Raw genomic sequence first — 22,841 nt, 5'->3', positions numbered from 1 at the left:
TCAGCTGGAAAGGAAAAAAATCTTGAAGGCATGACTCCAGCAAGGCTATTGAGTCAAACAGGACCAGATGGATGTGTGGGATTCACCTTCTGCTTTGGTCATGAATGAAAAGTAGTCAGCTGGGAGTTTGCTGAAGGCTACTGTCACCTAAAATCTGGTCAAGATGTGGTTAATGTAGCCATGCTCGGGTCTGCTGTGCTTTGAGGAGGGGATCACAGAATCACATGGGGTTGGAAGGGACCTCTGGAGATCATCTCGTCCAACCCCCCTGCCAAAGCAGGTCCACCCAGAGCAGGTTGCACAGGAACGTGTCCAGGTGGGTTTGGAATGTCTCCAGAGAAGGAGACTCCACCACCTCCCTGGGCAGCCTCTTCCAGGGGTCTGCCACGTTCTAAGCTAAGAAGTTCCTCCTCATGTTTAGGTGGAACTTCTTATACTCAAGTTTGTGCCCATTTTCTTTCCCATTTTCTCTTTCCAGAGAAGCAGAGGATTTTGACCGACCTCTAAAACCCATACCGGGGTTTTACTGGGCTTTGAGCACCTGCCTCTCCTTAAACTGGGAGGGGTTTGGTAGCAGCCCCAGGTGTGACACAGTGAGCAGGTTGTGTCACCCCATACTCACAGGAAGACAAACCCAAGGCAGAGAAAGGTCTTCATTCAACAAAAGCTTAAACGCTTATTTGTGTCTCCTTCTTCAGGAGGAATTTTTTGAGATGTGTTTTAAATGCTTACCTAGACCGGGACCGCTGAGGCAGGCTTCATAACTTGCCTTTGGTCTGGAAAAATTGAAGCAGCTCAGGTTTTCCCAGGGTTTCTGCATGATTTGGCCCATCAGGTGTCACGCGTTGGTAGATACTCATGCAACACCTGATGAGGTGACCAGAAACCCAGGCCCATGTTCAGCCCAGCCCTGACTAAGCTGACACCCTTTGGTGACATCCTTCAGGGCAGAGTAGCTTGGCCGGGGGGGGGTTTAGGGAGCAGGACCCATCACACAGATTGGGTCCATCACACAGACACAGCTCCTGCAGGAGCCTCCAGCCTAACAAAGACGTGCCTCCTGAACCTACTACCCTGAAGACCACAAATCCAACACCCTACCCTCAGCAACCCACGCGTTTCAGAAATGGGCCCGGGGAGAGCAGAAGGAACCGTCCAAGCAACACGTACTTCGTTGCATGATCAACCAAGGTCGTGAAGTTTCACCACTTAAAATTTATCCAGAGGGGCTCCGTTTAACAGTCAGAATCATCCCCGGCGGGAAGCCTTTTTGAACATCCCTATGAAGGCCTACGCTCGAAGTTCAGAGCGTTGTGGCTTTTTGGTTTTCGCTTTGTTTTCAAAAAGGCTTGATGAAAAGCGTTTTCATAAACAGGCAGCAACAACCATAACGCGTGTACAAAAACAAGATAGCAGTCTCATACGGGAAATCTTTCTGCTTTCGTTTTTATTTTATGAATACATATACAAGAGATGCATAATCTTCCATTATCCAGGCTTAAAAGTAACAGGTTGTTGTTTGGTTTTGTTTTCTTTTTTCTTTTTTTTCCAAAATAAAGAGGAAAATAAAAATGAGGATGAAGGAGGTGCAACATATTCAAACCATACAGTTGAAAAACCTTGCTAAAATTGCTGCTGAAACGTGGAGGGTGTGTCTGTGTGTATCAGCCTGTATCGCAAATCCTCACCCAAGGTATTTATGTAAATGAATTAAAAAAAAACGCTTTGGCATAACCAGAGATTCCTCCACGCACACTTTGTTGACATTTCTGAAATAGTGAGAGAATAAAATCTGAGAATTGTATCATGTATCATTTTCTCTCCTTGGCAGCAACGTCTTTAAATGCAGGGGGGGGAAACGAAGAAGAGTCTGTGGACAAGAGACTTCGCTGTCGTACTAACGGGGTTATATTAGCAGGATACAGCAGGATGCAAACAGCTTCAAATAGAAGAGATGGAGATATATATTTTTATATATGTTTATAATGTAAAAAATGCTTATTTTATATGAGAGAGGAAGATTTGTCAAGATAACATAAAATGAACCACTCTAAGACTAGCTTCCAGCAAAACATTTTGCTTTATTGGATCTATTTTTCTAGCTACAAGTCAAGCTGACATCTGTCAGGCTTTTTAACTTTTCATATGGCAGTCTATAAGAAATGTTTCATGCAACGTCTACAATGCTAAATACAGGGTAAATAACTGGGATTAAACAGGTGAGGAATAACAGACTATTATAAAGGACCAATAACAGCATTATTATGTACATATAGCCATATTATATTCTCATGTCTTCACAGTAATGTGCAAATGTGACAAATATGGCTTTCTTTTTTTTTTTTTTATTTTTCCCCTAAAGAAAGTAAGACATAATTATACAGAATAATGTTTTAAAACGCTTAGGAGGGTTTCACCTTTTCGTGAAACCTGTTCAATCTTCATTGCACTGGGGTTAAGGAGCCACCCCAGCAGGGAGGTGTAGTTCAGGTGTATTTCCAGAAGGGGGCGCAGATTCCTAAGGCACAATATTAATGTTAAACATTTTTAATTTAAGTCATGCTATTTTATTTTATTGTTTTTATTTTATTTTATTTTTTTGGTTATATGAAATAATAGGTTGTTGCTTAGTTATATAATAAGCAGTTGATTGTAAAAAATACAATGTTAAAGGCTACACTACATGCCTACCTGTAGCTCCAGAAACATTAGCTAATCTGAAAACACACTATACAGCGCTGCATATTAAACCTTTGTGGTTTTTTGGTAATATTCTTTTTCATACATGTAGCAGAGAGTTATAAGGCTTCTGCGGAATAATAACATTATAACTGAACAAATATTTTACACTCTTCCATAATGGTATTTACAGTCACTATAACTCATATTTTTGTCATTTGGTAAATAACATGTATCTTGTATGCATCCTTCTTGCCTATCTAAAGTGCTTGCTTAACTGCATGAGGAAAGAAAATGCATACCTGCTTTAGGTGCGACCAACCCTCAAAAGAAGTAGCTGAAATATCTGATGTGGATCTGAAATGCATTCTCAGAAATTGAAATTATTGCTAAATTCAGTGCCCTCACCAGGCAATCATCTATATTATTTGTCATATATAAATATATGCATATATACTAGTATGTATGTACATGCATACACATTCATCTATCATGTAAAAGATAGATTTCAATTTTTTGTCCATCAACCTTTTTTTATTTTGTGCTATTCGACTCACTTGTGCTATGACTGAAGCCAGATTAAAATCAAAATCTTAACATGCTACTACTAACAACCCTATGATTCATTAGCACATAATAAAGACAATACGCAAAAGAAAGCTGAGATGATGACAAATCAAGGAGGCTTTTGAAATGCACTGAGCGTAAGGCAATAGGCTGTACATTACAGCAGAGGGAAAGCTGAAGAAATTCTGGAATTCATAAATGTATCCTACTGGAGCAGGGATCCCTCTCCCTGCTTTGCTGCAGAGTCCTACGCTTTTTTCCAATATCGCTCTCCAGAACGCAAGCTCTATAGCTGCTGCACCTACCAACACTTTTTAATGGTAGCAAATCCAAAGCTTATTAAAAATGCCCTGATGCCACAACCTGGTAAAATAAGGCACTTCCAGGGCTGTATTCCAGCGGTGCCATGCCAAAAAAAGATCAGCACTGGGAAGAAGCACTCAGGTTCCGCTGAGTTTCCTAGTTTTGTCCCGTGAAATGCGCCGTCTCGGAGCGTGCTCCCTCCTCTTCCTTTTGAGATGATTTTCCCTTAAAGAAGCTGTTTCATCAGTTGGAAGTCGAGGGGCTACTTCTTTGTAAGCAAGAGGTAAATCTTCAGTTCCTGACATTCAGTGAGGTGGAAGATCAGGGTGGTACCAGGCAACGTCTTCTTCGGTTTAGTCGGAATCTCTCTACTTGAGCTGACGCGCCAAGTTCAAAAGTGTGTGTGTGGATTTTCCTGCTGTATTGAAAGCTACGAATGCACATTGGTACTGGAAAGGTCATTCCTTATAATTTCATTTACTGCAAAGAGAAAAGACAAAGAGAAAAGGAATGGATTAGCATCCCGCTGCGGCGGGTGGGTCTCTTCAGCTCACAGCCCCCCAAGACTTGTGTCCGCTCCTTGGCAGCTTCTGTAAGCTCCAGACAGTAAGTGAAACACCACCAGGCAGCTCGTACAGGCTGACCACAGTGCAGAACAGCAGGATTAACCAAGGTTATTAACATGCTAAACAGTGTACAACCAAGCATGGCAAGAACAGCAGCATCCCGGATCCTCCTCTGCATCAAAGGCACTTAACGTTTCAATCCAGTGACAGGGAAAACATCTCAGTTGCTCTAGAACTGGCTGGGAAACGTGAAGCAAAGGGAACCACAGGAAATCTCACTGGGAAACGTGAAGCAAAGGGAACCACAGGGAACCAAAGGGAATAATTCCATAAAAAGAGCTGTTTGGAAAGTATATTAGCCACCATAGGTGCTGATGGCAGAGAGCTGCCACCGCCGAACCTGGGTACACGCAGCTGCAATGCCTCGACAGAACACAACTTCATGTGCTGATATTTTCCACTGTGGGATGGTATTAGGGGAAAGGAAATTAAAAAAAGAAAGAAGTGGCAGAGAAAAGACACTGCTGCCTGCTTGCCCGTTCCCTGGAGCTGGTGACACGTGTAAATATATACCCCCTCCTTTCGTGGTGACCAACACACGTGGACATGCAGTCTTTGCTCCTATCTGCACAGACAGACGGGAGGGACAAGCCAGTTAAAACCCTCGCCAAGAGTCAGAGGAAAGAATAAACAAGATTCTCTATCTCAGCATCGGCCCGTCAGACTGCATCTCCACTGATAAAGTCTTGTTTTCTTTATTCACCAGTCTTCTTTCATTCTTTCCCCCCTCCCCTGCAGATCATCACGCAATACAGTTTCCCACACTCCAATTATGTCCATTTATCAGCTTGTGATTTTTGGCAGATGGACAGGAAATGACTGAACCTGGCAAAGGCCATCTACAGTGGACTACACAACATCCCTTTTATTTCCACCCCACCTCCCTGCAGCGACTGCCACCACCTGATTTACATGGAGATAGGACAAAATGCCATCAGTGGGGCTATCACCGCTTCTGAGTTTCCCTAACATTGCTGGGAGTGGGAAACACATGCCCACGTCATGGAAGTACCACGGAAAAGCCTGCAATTTTCCTTTCCTCGTGGGCTGCTGTTCACAGCCATTCAGATAACTTCACGTGTTTACTGGAAAAGACCGAGCCGGTCTAAATCCAACTTCCTGAGGCAATTGGTTGGTTGGTTGGTTCGTTGGTTGGGGCTTTTTTATATTCTTTTTTTTTTTTTTTTTCCTGCAGACCTATTGCCCATTTAGTAATTGCAGCACATGAATCAGTCAGGATTTGTGTCACAGGTCCTGGCCACCGAAACCACTTCTACCAATGGATGCGCGCACCGTACTTCAGAAAGGAAATATCAAGACGTGTTTGTAACTACCTATTTTTGGCAGCAAAGTAAGAGCGGTATGGAAATGAGATGTGAAGACAAGGCGGTTCTTTCCCTTAAGAGACTGCCATGGAGTTCATCTTTAATATCACCAAACGGAGGAAACGAATTCAAGCAGCAAATTCTGTGGCAAAGCCCGCCCTGGGTGGATCTCAGCACAGCCAGGAGTGCTGCCCCACTGATGTCCTGCAAGACTCGGGACAGCTTTTGGGACCCTGACCTTCTGCCTTCAACGCAAACAGCCCGCTTCTTCCGTGGGATGATTCTTCCATGATGCTTTTGTAAAGATAGTTTCTTTGATAATCAAACTCCTCAAAGCAACACCGGGTACGCGGCAAAAACACACAGCAATACCTCGGTGCTGAGCGTGACAATGAAAATGAATCCCCATACGGACCAGACAGTGCCACAGCTTTGCTAACTTTCCCTCAACGTTTCTGTTACATCAAATAAAATTAGGATACTACCCAAGGCAACCATCGGTCTTTGTACAGTTAGTGTTTAGAAACGTTAAATAATGTACAGCGCGTCTGGAAAATGTGAACATAAGTATCACTGGTGTTTCACAGATGGGGACCGGGAGGTGGAAAAGCGAAGGAGCTCCCTGTCTCAGCCAGGATCAGCACTTGGGTATCTCGAGTACTGAGGTACTCTTGCTTGACTCAGTCAGTAAAACTTTCAAAAGTAATATCCCCCAGCCCACCAGCCCATATTTTCCCCTATTATAGCATTTAGTAAAACTATTTGGGAAGCAATTGATGACACACGGGTCTGAGAGCCAAAGGTCCCTCTCCAAAAGTGGCTTTACTCACTCAGAGGCTGTCCTCTCCAGCCACGCTAGGTACCCTCAGCTGAATCCTCTGCCACTAGGGCACGTGGCTTACCCTAGAGATGACATGACTTGTACTGTCATCTAGTAGCCCACCTGCCTTGGCTCAGCCCATAGGACCACCACAGTCCTTCAGTCACACTCTCTCCATCTCCCAGCAGCCAAATCAACTCAGCCTCAGGTGAAATCACTCATAATTTTGTTACGGACTCCAAGAGGATACAGATTAGACCTCTATTGGTCATTTCTTAATTATATGTTACTGTCTTAACAGAGGTGGACTTCTGGTACCTTGATGAGCAGCAGTCAAATCTGGTGTCCTGGTGTAACAACATCTGACAGTTCTTCAACAACAGTCATTAGACATTGTCAGTGTGCACTCGAGAGACAACCGAATTACAACCAAAGGGCACCCTTTGCCACCAGATCTCGCAATCAAACCGGGCCAAAAGCGCCAAGAGGATATTCATAGAATCATAGAATTGTCCAGGCCGGAAGGGACCTCCAAAGGCCATCTAGTCCGACCTCCCCGCAGTCAGCAGGGACACCCCCAACTAGACCAGGTTGCCCAGGGCCTCGTCGAGCCTCTCCTTGAATATCTCCAGGGATGGGGCCTCAACCACCTCCCTGGGCAACCTGTTCCAGTGCTCCACCACCCTCACAGTGAAGAACCCTCTCCTAATCTCCAACCTAAATCTGTTCCCCTCCAGCTTGAAACCATTGCCCCTCGTCCTGTCACTGCAGGCCTTTGTAAACAGACTCTCCCCAGCCTTCCTGTAGGCTCCCTTCAGGTACTGGAAGGCCACTATTAGGTCTCCCCGGAGCCTCCTCTTCTTCAGGCTGAACAACCCCAGCTCCCTCAGCCTGTCCTTGTAGCAGAGGTGCTCCATGCCCCTGATCATCCTTGTGGCCCTCCTCTGGACCCTCTCCATCAGGTCCATGTCCTTCTTATATTGAGGGCTCCAGACCTGCACACAATACTCCAGGTGAGGTCTCACCAGAGCAAAGTGGAAGAATTACCTCTCTGGACCTGCTCTCTGGACATCTTTCTCGTCCATGTTGGCCCACGGACAGCGTGGCCCAGACACAGGACTCTCTATTTCACTGTCTCTTTCACTGAATTTCACTTAATTTTTAGAGTTGGAAGGGACCATAGAGATCATCTAGTCCAACTAGATGCCGAAGCAGGATTGCCTAGAGCTAGAGCATGTTACTCAGGACTGCATCCAGGCGGGTCTTGAAAATCTCCAAGGAAGGGGACTCCACACCCTCCCTGGGCAGCCTGTTCCAGGGTTCTGTCACCCTCACCGTGAAGAAGTTTCTCCTCATATTTGAGTGGAACCTCTTATGTTCCAACTTGTGCCCGTTGCCCCTTGTCCTCTCACTGGGAACCACTGAAAAGAGTCTGGCTCCCTCCTCCTTCAACCCTCCCTTGAGATACTTGTAGGCATTGATAAGGTCTCCCCTCAGCCTTCTCTTCTCCAGACTAAAGAGTCCCAGCTCTTCTTCCCCTTTACCCAACGCGGGGGGCAAAAAATGCAAAAATTTCCCAATAACGCAGTGGAAAAAAAAAAACCCTACAGAGCAGGAGAAGGGTGCACGCAGAGGGCCCAGGTGGGGCAAGAAGTGATTGGGCCCAGCAGCCCACCCTGCAGAGCCAGACGGCTGGCAGGGAGCACTAAAGATGAGAGCCGAAAGGGGAAGTGTGCTGAGCACGGGCTTTCCCCCGCTGCCCGCCCCGGCACCTGAGGCTGGAAGGAAAACCCTCCCGGGGGTGGGAAACCAGGCGGCCAGCACAGGTGAAGGGCTGGCTCAGCAGGTTCAGAGAGATGGATGTTCCCCAACACCTCCAGCTGCACGGTCTAGCACTCCCACCAAGAGTTCGGAGAGATGGATGTTCCCCAGCACCTCCAGCTGCACGGTTTAGCACTCCCACCAAGACGCTCCTCTCTCCCTCCAGGTCTGCCAAACGGACATTGAGGGAAAACTTCTTTTGTTGGGGGGGAAAAAGCAGTTTTGGGTTCAGTCAAAATGACATGAAAATATGGATTAAATTTCTCAAATAGTCTTAAATGTCTTTAGCATCGACATTTTTTACTTCAAACTTCTGGAAAATTTGCTTCTGTTAATAGTCCAAAACATATTAACGTTTTTCTTGCATGTTAGCGAACGTTTTACTTTGGATCAAATTGAATGTTTCGGAATGTTTTGTTTGACCCAAAACTGTCAGGTGTTTTTTTGTTTGTTTTTTTTTCTTTTGGCAACAAACCACCAAATATTCTTGTTGTGGGTTGACCCAAGATTGTCCTTCCCAACTGCAAATCCAAAGTTCTGTTACTGAAGTACAGCTCTGCTGAAGCGTCCTGTATGTCCATCCGCACCAGTAACTGTATCTACCACAACAGCCAGCAACCAATTTTTTGGGAAAGAGCATACGAACCAGGAACACCTCCAGCGATGCTTTCTGTAGTACACCTTTACCCTGCTGGAGAGATACATGAGCAAGAGGAGGTCTGCATCCTTGTTTCTAGTGAACTCCAATGAATCTTCCTCCATGAAGTTCTTCTGAACCTGTTTTGGCCTTCACAGTTTCCTGCAGCGACAGGTTCCACAGTTTAAGGATGTGCTGGTGGAAGAAGTACTTTCTTTTGGTTTGAAATCTGGTTCTTGATGATTTAATTCATGTGTCCTGTGAACAAGCTGATTGTTCCTTGTTTACCATCTCCCTTGCCATCCCTCACACTCCTTCCTCTTGGAATCCTCAGGGCTCCACTTGGTCCTGTAGGACAACGGCAGAACTCCCCAGAGAGGTAAGTTACGCTGCTCGTGCAGAGAAAATAATATGTATTTTTCTCTTCGTTCCCACCTTTCTAACAAAATATTTATTATCTACTTGTGGGGAGTCAGCTGGTTGCTGTCTTGAATGCTCAAGTTCTGGCTCACAAACCTGTCACTACAAGAGGATTGTGTGTGCTCCACAGAACAGCACTATTCTGCGTGAGCAGTATTTTGGCCTGGCTTTGAGCTTCATTCCTAAAGCAAATGCTGGCCTTTGATTCCGCTGCTGCTTGGATACGCATCCATTCATGGCCCTAGTACCATTCCAGGAGAAGTTGTCTTTTGAATGAGCGCGACATTTTTTTAAAGAAAGGTTGCAAAGGCTTTACACTAATTTTTAAAACAACGTATCCTGAGTGCTCAAAAAGACCCATTTTGTAGACAGGGCAGACGAGACCCAAAGAATCACCTGGCTTGCTGGAGGCCCTACGTACAGTTTAGCAGCAGATCTGGAATAGCATGCAAAAGAGCTTTAATTTTTCAATGTCTACATTAGCACAACACTTCCCTTAAAGCAACAGGTTGATCCCTATCAGATCAAACAGCTGAGTACAATGATTTTCAGCACCTTTGTCATCAGATTTTTTTGCACTGTTTTTCTGCTGGCTTTGGGGAGGAGGGCCACTGTCGCTTTTATAGCTAACACCTACAGTTCCCCACAATGCCTTCCCCCAACTGATATTTTCCATTGTCACGTTCAGCTTTTCCACTGATAGAAAGTCAAAATAATAATAGTGCTGAGAAATGCAGGTAACACGTGACCTCTCTACCTGTCACGGCGTCTGAAAGAGGAACCTTTCCTTTGCTAAATAGCAGATGCCACGGCAGCAGGATGTGGTGAGCTGTTACACCACATTTTAGTTTAATAAGGAGGTTTTTCTTCTTGTATTTAATTTTGCTTTCAAATGCCCTTGCAATGGAAATTTTTGCTTTACTAATTAGCAAAATCAGTGTCTTACCGATGCAACAGTTCGGGTTCCTGCACGGAACAGGACAACCAGATATATCTGAACAAATGTGGGTTCCATATATAGATGTGAACTTCATAGGAAATGGAATATTTTTAACATTTGGTGGTTGTACATGGATTCCATCAACTGGCAAAACTTTAAATTTCTGTAGACTTCTACTTTCCTTGTATCTGACTACTAATATGGATAACATTGTGGCCTTTTCTTTTAATAAAATACCTGTTCTTCTTAGACAAAGTTCTGCCTTCCAGCACAGATATTAATCCCACTCCAGATCAAAGAACTTACAATGTCAGTAGTGCAGGGAGTGAGGAACAGGCACAGGCAGGGGGTTTCCACAACTGCGGATCTCTTTGGGGGTACAAATAGAAGAGCTTGGAAGACTTCATACTCCTAAAGGTGAATGTTCCCAAGAGTCTGAAACAATGGAAGGCGAGCTGAGAGCCACGGTCAAACCCAAAATTATAGTCTACAGTTCTGGGATGGAATGATGGCACTTTGAAAACATGTCCCACCTCTGTTCACTTTGTCAGCAGTAACATTAAGGCTCCATTTTCTGGCTGGATTAAGCTGCTGCCTCTTCACACATCCCACACCGAAAGCTGTGGAAGTCAACTCCATTGACTTCAATCCATTTCAGCAGTGGCCCAGAGAGGTTTGTACAAGGAGATCGAGTAGCAGAGCTGTGGGTTGTGTTTACTGTTGTGCCCCTTTCCAGCTGCATGCTTCTCTTTCACCAGTGAGCTTTTTGGTTCTCCATACTTTCTTAAGGGGTGTGATAGAGTTGAAGCAAAAGGGCACTGAGAGCTTCTGTGCAGAGCTGACACCTTGTGCTTCACTCGACAGTACGTGTCCCTGTTCCTGCATCAGTAGTGACAGCATCAGCTCGGTTCCTCCAGGATGGTTTTTGGTTTCCTTATGAATGGGAAGAGCAACACAGCACATCTCAAGACACCTAGGCCTTCAGGGTCACATCAAGCTTTTTTCCACAGGTGACTAACCAACCTTTGCTCGTTACTTCATGTCCACCTGTGACCGCTAGGGACCATCATCTCTATGATGGAGCAGAATCGAAGCAGGAGGTTCAGATGCTGTAATGCTCTCTCACCGAAAAGGAACAAAAGCAACCTGCTCTGACTGATGCACGTGTCATGGAAAATAAAAGTAATAACCAGCTGCATCTTTCAAGCTATACACGTGAAAAGCCTGTGTGAAATTACGCTTGAATTATGCCGTGTCCAGACAATAATGCTTCATCTTTCAGATGTCTGTAAGTGCCCAAGCGATGCGGCGCCATGTTCGGATACCATGTTTGGACCACGTTTGAGACTGGTCAAACTGCACGGCTAGGTGTTACATTTAAGCAATCTTCAGAAAAGAGCAGCAGCCCTGAAAGCAAAACCGCCTCAGTTTGGCTCATCATTTTTGCCTTCCAGCAGAATTCACTAGTTCAGCTCAAGCTTTACGTCAGTACAACTACAGTGACCCCCAGGTGAGGGATCTCCTCACATACCTCATTACACAGCATGGAGGCACACCTAGGTGCTCTGAATTTCCATGGTTGGCAACAGCTCACTGGTGACAAGCAGAATGGTGGAGTGGGGACTGTGCTTTCCCCTCCACTGGGTACAGCTCTGACCACGCTGTCATTATTCAGCATATGAACAGAGGTATGGAAACAGCTCCAGAGTGAGTCTACGAGTTTGATGCTGACACCACACAACCTGTAGTAGTGCTTCGTGGCATGACGTTCACTTTGCTGTCTGTAATTACTGCCTTTGGATTTTTCCACCAGTGATGCCACATCTTGATCCATCAGGCTCCTGTGCTCTCATACGCCCTTCATTTCAGATGAAATGCCACATACTAGCATCACTGAAGAGGAATTCAAAGTCACAAATGGATGCAGAGGAAGCAGAAATACAGGAGGGGAAAAATTTGTCCCTTATGTCCATGTACAGATTTTATTTAAAGAGAAAAATGGCTAAATATAAACATATATATAGCAAGCAAAGAAATGAAGCTCCTGGTATAAACTCCATCACATGATTAAAATCCTACAGCTTTTATCAGGGTACCTACTTCCTCACTACGAATAAGAAGCCCTCCTTTCTGACATATGAAAGTTGCAACAAACAACCTACAATTATTATTTAAATCACTGAAAAAACCAGGGTTGTCTTAGAGAAATTCTTTTTCAAAGCTAGCAAGTATTGTCCTGTGAATAAAAAAAAAATAATCAGAAAATAGTGATACAGATTCCTGAGGTGCCGGCCTGTAATGCAAAACTATAGATCACATTAAAGCTTACTGAATTAAAAACCAAACAAAACAAGTCTTGTGAAGCAATGGAAAATATAACTTCACACGTTCCATAAAGAAGTCAGATCTTGTATTACCTCAGGTGTCCTGGATGTGTTTAAACCTTAAACTTATTTTTATCTGTTTAATCATAATAAGCCACCACCACAGGGCATGCTATTTTTGGAGACAGCGAATAGGACAGTGGAGCAAGTGAGTGACAACAAGTAGCAGGTTTTAATAAAACATGATCCTCCCCATACGAACGTCAGCTTGGCAGGACGGATGGCATTATTGTGCACGACAGCCATTAGCATGGAGTCATCTTCCTACCTGCTCTATCCTCTGCCTTATTTAAGTCAACAAATCCAAAAAATGCAGAATCTCCCCCGGCGGCTGCGCTGCGGAGGGCTAATGGGAAAGGTTCCTCGCTACAGTGCGATGACAGGACCGTGTGGCAATAATTTAACTGGGGCTCTTGACTAGATGCCCAGACTAAATGAGTCCCATCCTATCGCACCAGAACTCCTGGGTTTGGATTTTTTTTCATCCCTCCCATATGTAAACCCTGGGGAACGCCCCGTGCTTCTTGCTCTGCAAACACTTAGGGATGAATTCCCCGGCTGCTGGGAATTAGTGCAGGCATCAGCAGAACTGCAGAGATTCCCAACACACGGGGGTCTAATCTTTAGCTCGTTTTTACTTTCAGTCCGAAGGCGACCGCGTTCAACCTGGTTTACTTTTTATACCAAAGAATCAGAGAGACAACAGGAATTGTGAGTAGCCCTCACTGAGGCCAACCTTGCCTGGAGCAGCTGTGCAGAGGCTGCAGGATCTGCCCCGGGATGATGCAAGCCACATTTGACACACACATACACACACGTGTGAGGGTAGGGCTGGGCAACGAACAAATAAACCACATTTTAACCAAAATTATGTGTTTACGTTCCTAAGAGCATCTGTAAGGGAAACAAAACAGACATATTTTATGTTTTACACAAAATTTCCACATGACAGAAGAAGTACGCAAGTGCTACCTAAGGCAGCCAAAACCCAAGGTCAGTACTGCTGGAAGCTTTGTGGGTACCAGTCAGGAAGGAATAAGGAAGAGCACACACCGCTCTGCTAAAGACACCAGAAATTTGCCCCTGCCATAAGAAATACACAAACTGATCCCAGAGATCCATTTTTCTTCCCAGTCTAGTGCCCAACAGTAAAATGGTGCTGTCAGACCCCGGCATTCAAAAGTCATGAATCATGCCCTGAAGCATGACCAAGAATGGATTCAAAGCCGAAACAAATTTAAAGCAATTCTGCATTTGCCTATTATTTTTTAGCCTCTCGACGCCGCTGGTAGTATTTCTTAAACCCTGAACATAACAGATATGAAACACCCTTTTTCCCTTTTAACACTCGTATTTCTGATCCTGTCCCACAAGGTTTGCTGTACCTCACAACTGGCAGTCAACCACAGCAGGGGCAACACTTGAGACATGAAGCTCTCAAAGCATCCCACACCTAGAAGACCAAGGTTAAAGCCCACCACACGTCCCCGAGGGCTGGCAGCTCCCGGAGCTCACAGGCAGTGAATGGGAGAAGGGTGGTGGGTCTGGACCACGCTGGACCAAAGTTCTGAGCCCAACGCTGGAGGATGCTACCTGGGGACCTCTTGCCCTGCCAAAGGAGCATCCTGTGTGCGTGCACCCAGCCCAGCACTGGCAATTTCTGCCAGCCTTTTGGACTGGGCAATCTTTATCAGGTCAGACCTTTCCATATAACACAAGAAGGGGTTTCTCCACAAGCTGGAAAAGTGACAGATTAGCTGTAGAAAAGTGTATTTCTGGGGGTACAGGAGGAAAAAGGAGAGAGGATCCATAATCTCTACGACTTACTGATTTCAGAGTTTGAAAAAGGCCAAATAAGACTGAATTTCTCTATTGATTATACAATTATTAATCTTTTTAGAAGCTTTTCCAACATTGCACATAATGAGCAATTCATCAAAGCATATTAGGTGCCACAGAAGTTGCATTCAATATAAAGGGGTCATTAAGTTTCTTGTAATTGCACATTACTGAAGCTTTTGTTAGTTCTAAATCAAATCAATGGGATGTGCACGTATGCTCTTTAATTGACTTTATGTAATAATAGTGTGGCCCCTAGTGATCATCTGGAATCCTCCAAAATGAGCCACCGTGTGCCGCTGTTTGTAAAAAAAAACAGCTCATGTGCAGATGGGCATATCAAATAAAGCAAAAAAGTAATGAATGGAAGAAAAAAAGAAGAACCTTGGGTCACACAGGAGGATTTGCTGAGTGCCCTTTTACCTTCCACGGCAGGGAATGGCCAAAAGACTAAGCTCTTCTTCCACTCAACCAGCTTCAAAGTCTGATGGACTTCAGTAGGAGCAGCACTGGGCCTCAGCACTAAAGGTGTCCTGGAGATAGGTTACAACAGGGTTTATCTGATCTTCTTCTGAGCAAGGAGGGTGGTTTTTTTTGGTTTTTTAAATGGATCCTGCTTGCCCTATTATCATCACAATCATCAACACCTCTTTTCCTTTACAGCCCTTTTCATCAGCAAACCTCAAAGTGCATGCTAAACAGAAGAGAAAAAAAATAATCAATGCTATTATCCACATCATCCAGCAAAGAGGGCACGGAGGCAGGACACGGACAACACTGGGATGCTGCTGCTTACACAGTCCCCGACGTGCCTGTGGGCTGCTCTGAGGGGTGACCACTGCTGGGCCACGTTCCCACCTAAGCTGTGGTGAAGGCTGAGCTTCGTCTGCTAACCCTTAATTCCCGGGGAGTTTTGCCCAGGCAGACAAAACGATGGCCATGAGATGACTCAGTGAGGAGCCACACGCTGCTGGATGGAAAAGAAAGGCTGGGTGGGGCCAATCAAACTTTTAATGTGTTTGATAAGGGAAAAGAAATCCACCTGTGAGCCTGCTGGGGGTCATGCTAGCCAGGGGGAAATCCTTAGGTGATGAAACACAGCTGCTGATCTTCAGCAGCGAGCACAGAAGCAGGGCTAGCTCTGGGAATCCACGCCGGTGGCTACAAAAAGCCTGCCAAAACCCAAAAATGATGCAGGCAAATCGTCATGCGATAAATTTGCTTGTGGCACGATGACCTGGCCGCTACCACAACGCGAGCTGTACGTAATGCCACAGGATTTTATTTTAACCACGGCAGCATCTGCTGCTGAAGAACGCTGCAGTTCAGTGGGGAAGGCATGTCCTCTCCACCACAGCTCCTTGGAGAAGAGCACTGGCAGCGGTTAATGATACTCTCGCCTTGGTTTTGCACCACACTAACTCCACTAGATAAAGATCTTTTCATGTCAAAACTCCCATCCAGTTTGGCTGGGAAGGTTTAATCCAAAGGCTGATTTCGTGGAGCCACACTGGAGACATACCAGTGTGCAAGCTGGGCCACGGTGAGGAAACCACCAGCTGGGTGTTATTAGGTGCTCTCCCCGGCACAGAAGACATTGCTGTGAAAACCACTGCGTCCAGACAGTCGAAACCACCAGCTGGGTGTTATTAGGTGCTCTCCCCGGCACAGAAGACATTGCTGTGAAAACCACCACGTCCAGACAATTGCTGGGCTCCAGTACTCCTTGGATGCTAAAACTGCCTATAGCAAGCATCTCAAATTAGAGCAGCTGGAAGAATACTCTTATTTGTACATGGTCCCAGTGCAACGTAGCTGCAAACATGGCAAAATGTCTTTTCCTCTTTTCCTCTCTCCCACATGCTGTGTTAAGCTGCAGAACGGCTCCTTAGGCTGGACTGACAGAGCAACATCAACAGAAAAAACCCACCAGATAGGGCTGCAAAAATTCACTAAGAATCACAGCCGGGCTCCCAGGGAAGAAGAAACCTTCTCCTTTGCAGCTCGGTGCTTGACACAAGAACTGTGCCAAAGCTCAGTGCTCTCCACTAGAGAGGAAATTTATTCTGCCCCAAGAACCAAGCACGGCAAACCTGCGGCCAGCACTAGAGAACTAGGAAAAAGGCACTTGAGAAATGCAGGCGTACAGCACTCATCTCTCAAAACACACTTAAGGACCTGAAATTTTATTCAAAATGTTTGCATTAGATTTTCCAAACAACCACTCGCAACGTGCGACAGACTTCTTTGCTGCCTCTTTTCGAGCACTTGAGCTCCAAAACCTCGCTTCTCGATAACTGAGAAATGACAGGGTGCCTCCACAGCCTGGGCTGCGATCTGGCAGCACATCCCAACCCCAGCAGGAATTTTGGCCTGCACTTTGAGAGGTGCTCCCGGCATCAAAATGAGTGGAAGAACTTTAACGGTAATTCAAGAGTAGCTTTAAAAAGAAATTATTAATGCTAAACAAAGAAAACTGGCTGTGTGTGTGAGATTCAGCCGGGTCAAGTCAGCCAGTTCAGATCAGGGGGTGAATGCACGGAGCCGAACACAGCACCTTTGGAAAATCCACACAATTACACATTGCTTGAAGGGACAGGCGGCTCCCCACTCCCTGGAGAGTTCAGCCAGAACATGCAGACCCCAGGACCTAGCTGTGGGCATGCAGATGTGCAACACCTGGCTCAATCTTCAGAAGCATCCTTGGGAGAGGAGGTACCAACACGACCCAGCGAACGTTCTCAGCTCTCACTGAAGACCCTGGAAATGCCACACTTTTCAGGCCAGGGCTTTAGGAACATAAAGGACACTTCACTGATGTGATGAAAGAAAAAAAAAGAGAAGTTCAGCAAAGGTTTTGGTGAAAGGCTACGCAGGCCGACTGTTGTTTGCTCCACACAACAGCCTTCCTCGTGCACCACACCTTTTGTAAAACACAGTTACATGAAACAAATTATTATCTCCAGTAGCTTCCGTCTACACACATTTCTGAAATACTTTCATTCCAAACTGTTTTGAGAGGAAACACTATAAAGAATGGAAACCTGGCAATTAATCGGATGGAAACCTCTGTTTCCATTTTACGGAATAGGAAAAAAAAAAAAAAAAAAAAAAAAGAGAGAGAATTATAAAAAGAATACCCAACATTAACTGCTAAGTGGGGAGATGAAAGATAAGCAGGGGCCAGCGACTGGGAGCACTCGTGCACTGCATGCATTTACCTGCATTTGGACACGGTTCTGAAGGGTGGGTCAGACCCATATTTGCTGTTCTTGTTCAAAACCACATAAACACCTAGTTAGGAACCGAGTTTTGACAGATGAAAATTCTATTTTCTTAAAAACTCACAAAATAAATACCTTGAAATTTTTTTTCAAAGCACGGACAAAAGGCTCTTCTGGTCAAGACACAGAGCAAATATTTACAGGTGCTGGGGAGACACCATTTCCTCCCTTTAGGCTTCAACCTAGTGTCTGCCACATAATTTTATCCATTCAATGATTTTTTTTTTCCAGACATCTGCCAAGAGGAAATAACTTTGCTGTATTGGGAGTCTGGGAATCCTAGAAAACAATCTTAAATCCATAAAATAATTGAAGTGCAGTTTTACTGAGCTGTTCAGTTCGATTCTGATTTTTATTACAATGTCAACAAGAGTTTAATTTGTTTTAAAGTTTAGGTTCTTAAATCTGAGTGATATACGGTAGTTTACAGCTTGCTGGCAACAGCTACTGTGGAAAAAAAAATGGAAAGTGCATATAAAGGCGGTTCTAAGTTTGACATTGTGAAAGCAGGGAGCAGTGCCAAGAGCAGCAAACAGCATGGCTTTCCCAATCCTGGCTGGCTTTAGGGACTGCTTGCTATTGACATCAGTCGCTATGGGATACATTTCCCTGCTCTAACAAATCTCATCTGGAGCCTGTAATTAAAAAAGAAACGTCTCAAAGTGTAATTTCTTTCCCTAAAACATTTACAGATGTTAACTAGATCGCTAATGGTGTGAGATGTCTGTGGGCGGACATCTTCCTCCTTATCTGCTGTGTCAAAGAGGAAGATTTCTTTATTAAAACCAGTTCTAAAGGTAGTATCTTTTCCGTGTATGTCTTTGTGTACGGGGGTGGCGGTGTCTTTTTTTTTTTTCTAAACCGCTTGCTGAACTGAAAGATTTGGAGGTGTTTTTCTCTATCGTTTCTTCTTTTTTTTTTTTTACCCTTTTCTTTTAGAAGTCACCTCCAGAGTTAGCCTGATTTAAAAGGTATTCAAAATACAATGTCTTTGCATAGCAGATTTAAGAAGTGTCCCGTCTGAGCTGTAAAATAATGATCATAACAATGATAATAATAATAATAATAGTGATAGAAGTTTCTTGCTCTAGTGACTTTCCACCAGTACCTTTGGCTGGCGCCCTTTCCTCAGTGCTGCTAAAAGCATTTATGGAAGCCCGCCGGCCGGCTGGGTAAGCTGATCTGCTCCAGGCTCACACCGGACACGAGAGGGGAGAGCGTAAAAAAAGGGATGAGCTTTCAGAAACCCAGCTCCCCAGGGAGGTGAGAGGAGGTTCCTCGGCTCTGCCTCGCCGGCAGCATGGAAGGCCATGCCCAGCCTGCACGGCCAAGCCAAGCATCTCCCCGCAGAAGGGGATGGCTGAAACTCTCCTTCCCAACACACGCAGACCAGACACAGTTCTCAGCTTGGGCTTTTCCCTCCCCACCCCGGCCAACATTCCCCCCCCTCTCCATTTTTCCCTTTTCCCTTTTTTTTTTTTTTTTTCATGCAACCAGCTTTGATTGGAGCAAAAGCCTGGGGTAAATCAGAGGAATTTCTCGATTTTTCTGAGCACTGCAAGCTCTCGCTGTTTTTCCGGTACCTACTTCCTGCCATATCTAAAATAACAGCAGCTGCAGGGGCCTGATAGAGAAGAGCTCCAGGGGACAAATTCTCACAAATGGGTAAAAAAAAAAAAAAAAAAAAAAAAAAAAAAAGACAGTTATTAGGGAGCCGATAACACTCGGAGCCAACATCAGATTCATTGTTGGGAGTCGATAGTCCCATAGGCTGTGGATGTTGTTGTCAGAAGAAAACAAATCCTGTAAAATGGCCATGGGAATGATAAGTCTCAATGTTCGCTGGGATAACAGAGGTAGCTTTACAGCACTTGTCCTATTGTATGGAGTATCGTGCCTCGATTAGCTAATGTCTCCGAGGGGCAGATAAGCCAGGATGAATGTTCTGCCCTAGAAGCTTTCATGCTTTCTCTTTGTCGTGGCTATCTATGGTGAGCTGCAACAGAAAGCTCTCCACACGTAAAGAAGGGCCCCCGCTTCAGAGAAAAACATTATAGAAAATGGAAAAATTGTTGAAATTATCCCATTTTCCATGGAGAACGCATGGTGCAGTGTTGTCACTGTCCCATTACAGACCACATGAGAGTACAGCAACTCAAGAGACCTCCAAAATGGCACAAAGGATCCTTACATACCTGTACGACAACCACTCCAGGAGAGAATTTTCTCTTTCCTACTGGTATAAAGGGGGACAGAAACAGGCACGGTGCATTCACCCAAAATATACTTATCCACCATTCAGGGCTCCTTGAGACGCCTTTAGCCTAGGCCTTGTAACCAACACAAACATTGCTTTAAATATCAGCACACCCAACCAACCAAAGCGAGGGTTCTTAAAACCTGACTGAAAGTCAGTCACACTACGCGTGCCATAGAGACAGTATTTCGGATTATTGTATGCGCCGTTAACCTTTACTTATTAATGTAATATAATCTTTTACAGTTACTTTGGGAACTATAACTTGTGTCTGCAACAACTTTGGGGCCCTTAAATTTTCACCCAGTATTAGATTTTCAAACACTATTTTTTTTAACATAGGATTTCTTTAGAAAGTATTAAGTGATAGGTTCTCCTGACTCTAAGTTGGAGCCTGACCGAAAGAGCACAGAAGACAACGGAAGAATTCCTACCCATTTTAATGCTCTTTGCATCAAGTCCTCATTAAACTTGGGCAGATAATGTAAAGGTGGTCTACAAACGCACAAGGTACAGGTCTGGGCAGGAAAGAATCGGTCACTGCACTGTAAACACTCTATTTTGCTCATTATTCCCTAAAGATTATTTGAAATGCTTTAATGTTGATATGCCAGAAAGGCAAGTTGTCTTATTGTGCCTGAATTTTGAAGCACACACAACTTCTCTGATGTCAGCAGACTTACTTCTGGTTCCTACCACCCATAGAGGACAACCACGTTTCTGTGTTTCCTTCAAGTGTGTTGGCTTTAATGCATATCTGTGTGGGTACAGTTTGATCCTAGAGCTCTACCCGCTTTCTAGGGAACAGTGGAAAACCATACACGGGGTTTTAGTAGCATGTGGTTTTGCTTTTCTAGATTCTAAACCATTTCTCTAGGCCTACAAATCCTTGCTTTGCTTGAGCACACAGCTCAGCTGCCAACTTTTAATTGTTAAAACAAGATGAAGTTAAGCTACTTGGTTCTCCCCATCCCCAAAAAGAGGCTCCTTAAAACACGAATCATCTTTGGTTCATGTCCAGGTAATAACAACTAGACTTACACAAAGTGGCCAAGTTTAGACAGACTAGACAATATTCTAGCCTAAACTCGTAAAACTTAAACTAGTTAAATTTTTTATTTTTTATTTTTTTTACAAAAGATCACCCTTGACAATATAAAGCAAGCAAATTTGTATTTCTGCAAAAGTAGAAGTAGTTAGAAAATATGAGGTATTGCCTAATCCTGCTTTAAGCACTGTTATGGCTGTGCCACATTACACACGCTTATAGACTAGAACATTTATGATAACCCGGTTAAGAAATTTGGGAGCAGGATTGATGAACTTTCCTTTCACACTAGACTAGATCAGATCACAGGAGGAGATCAGTCTGTCACGATTCTCAGCTTTTGTTCAAGAAAGGCGAGCACAGCGAAGGTCAGAGACAGACTAAAGAGCAGCACTGCAATTATTTACTGACAGGAGGCTGGAAAGAATATCACATAGCTACATGGAGCACAGCTTGGACTTTAGACACATAGGAAAGAATGGTTCATTTTATGCCACTAATCATAGCCAAGGATTAAGATATTTTGGAAAAGCCCTATTATTTCTCATTCTGAAAACCAGGGTTTCATTATGGGTAAATCATGAAATTTATGAAGTCCATTCATACAAATTAATTTCCTTTCCTGATTTCCATTGGCATGTGAGATACAGATACGTAACATAAATAAATGTCTCTAAAGGAAAAGAAAAAGATAGACAGAGATGTCTGCTTGTACTTAAAAGTGGGGTAATCTCAAGTTAAGGACACAGCTAGAAGAATCAGCTGCAGCCAGCACATTCATTCTTAAAAAAACCTGTCTGAAGGTCTGAACAGGTAGAAATTAGTGCAGCTGTACTACATCTACATGGATCTGTGCTGACTTACCCTAGTTGTCTGTATCAAGAATAACCAAAGGCAAGTTCTCCTACTCCAAGATTGTCATTTTGCAGCAGCTATGCAAAATCTAGACGTCTTTTCCATGTTATGAGAAACACTCTCATTTAAACATCTTAAAAGAAGAATTCTTGCAAACATACATTTTAGTGTTCAAGGTGTGGGGTTTTCCCCCTGCAGTGGTGCTTCCCCTCAACGAAAGTTTCTCATATGAAATTCAAATCTGTCCTCAGACAACTATCTGAAGGCCGACATTTTTCAGGCACGGGGAGGCGGTGGCCCCCATTGCTCAGGGGACCGTGCACAACAGAAAGCATGATACAGCCTCATTTGGTGTCACCAGCATCTGCCAGCTCCTCCCTGAAACAAGGGTTGAACTGGCAGCAGAGAAATTACGTTGGTCGTTGCAGAAATCTAGATTTCATCATCAGAGAAACCATAAATAGAGCCACTGAAACATCAGGTAGACAGCTGGCTGATCTCTGGCTGGCTGACCAAACATTTTTAGGGTCACGACTCACACGATCAGACACAGGCAGTCCTGTCTCCTACCACCTTCCTAATTAAAAAAAAAATAAATAAAAAAAGACAACAAGTTTGCTTCAAATTTCAAAAGCAGATTTTTTTTTTCTTTCTGAAAATTCAACCAAAGAAATGGTCTATCCATTTGTAGATTTCTCGGAAGGAAATCTGGCATCTCTACCAAAAGTCTGCTCACTCTTCATACTCTCCTCTGTGCTGAGTGCTTGAACCCAAAATATTCTTTATAATAATAAAGTCTCTCCCACTGTTAGCCAATTGTACTGGTATACACGGGCAGTCCCTCTTCCAGCAGAACAGTTCACTGGGGCAGAAGGTGCAGTCAGCGGGGCAGAGACTCTGGTACTAGATCTTAACAATCAATAAAAAACCTGGATCTTGCAGAAATATTTGCATTTTGGTCCTTCTCTGGTTTAAGATGGTGATATCCCCCATAAAATTCTACAGAAGGAAAGGGTTTAGAGAAGAGTTTTCTTTT

The 22,841-nt window shown here is 44.3% G+C and overlaps 1 protein-coding gene across 2 annotated transcripts in view; it reads right to left on the bottom strand.

Annotated features, from left to right (window-relative positions):
• Nucleotides 1-2,061: 2,061 nt before the first annotated feature.
• Nucleotides 2,062-22,841, bottom strand: part of NFATC1 (nuclear factor of activated T-cells, cytoplasmic, calcineurin-dependent 1) — a 111,141-nt gene continuing 90,361 nt past the window's right edge. For both annotated transcript variants that reach the window (XM_014941069.1, XM_014941071.1), the window contains one exon: nucleotides 2,062-4,029. In XM_014941069.1, the coding sequence (XP_014796555.1) occupies nucleotides 3,980-4,029 (50 nt within the window). In that variant the 3' untranslated portion in view covers nucleotides 2,062-3,979. The remainder of the gene's footprint in view (nucleotides 4,030-22,841) is intronic.

The sequence above is a fragment of the Calidris pugnax genome, unplaced genomic scaffold (genome assembly GCF_001431845.1).
Source record: "Calidris pugnax isolate Ruff unplaced genomic scaffold, ASM143184v1 scaffold8, whole genome shotgun sequence".
Taxonomy (NCBI): domain Eukaryota; kingdom Metazoa; phylum Chordata; class Aves; order Charadriiformes; family Scolopacidae; genus Calidris; species Calidris pugnax.
Note: the sequence above shows the minus strand (reverse complement) of the source record. Positions and strands in the feature narration are given on the sequence as shown.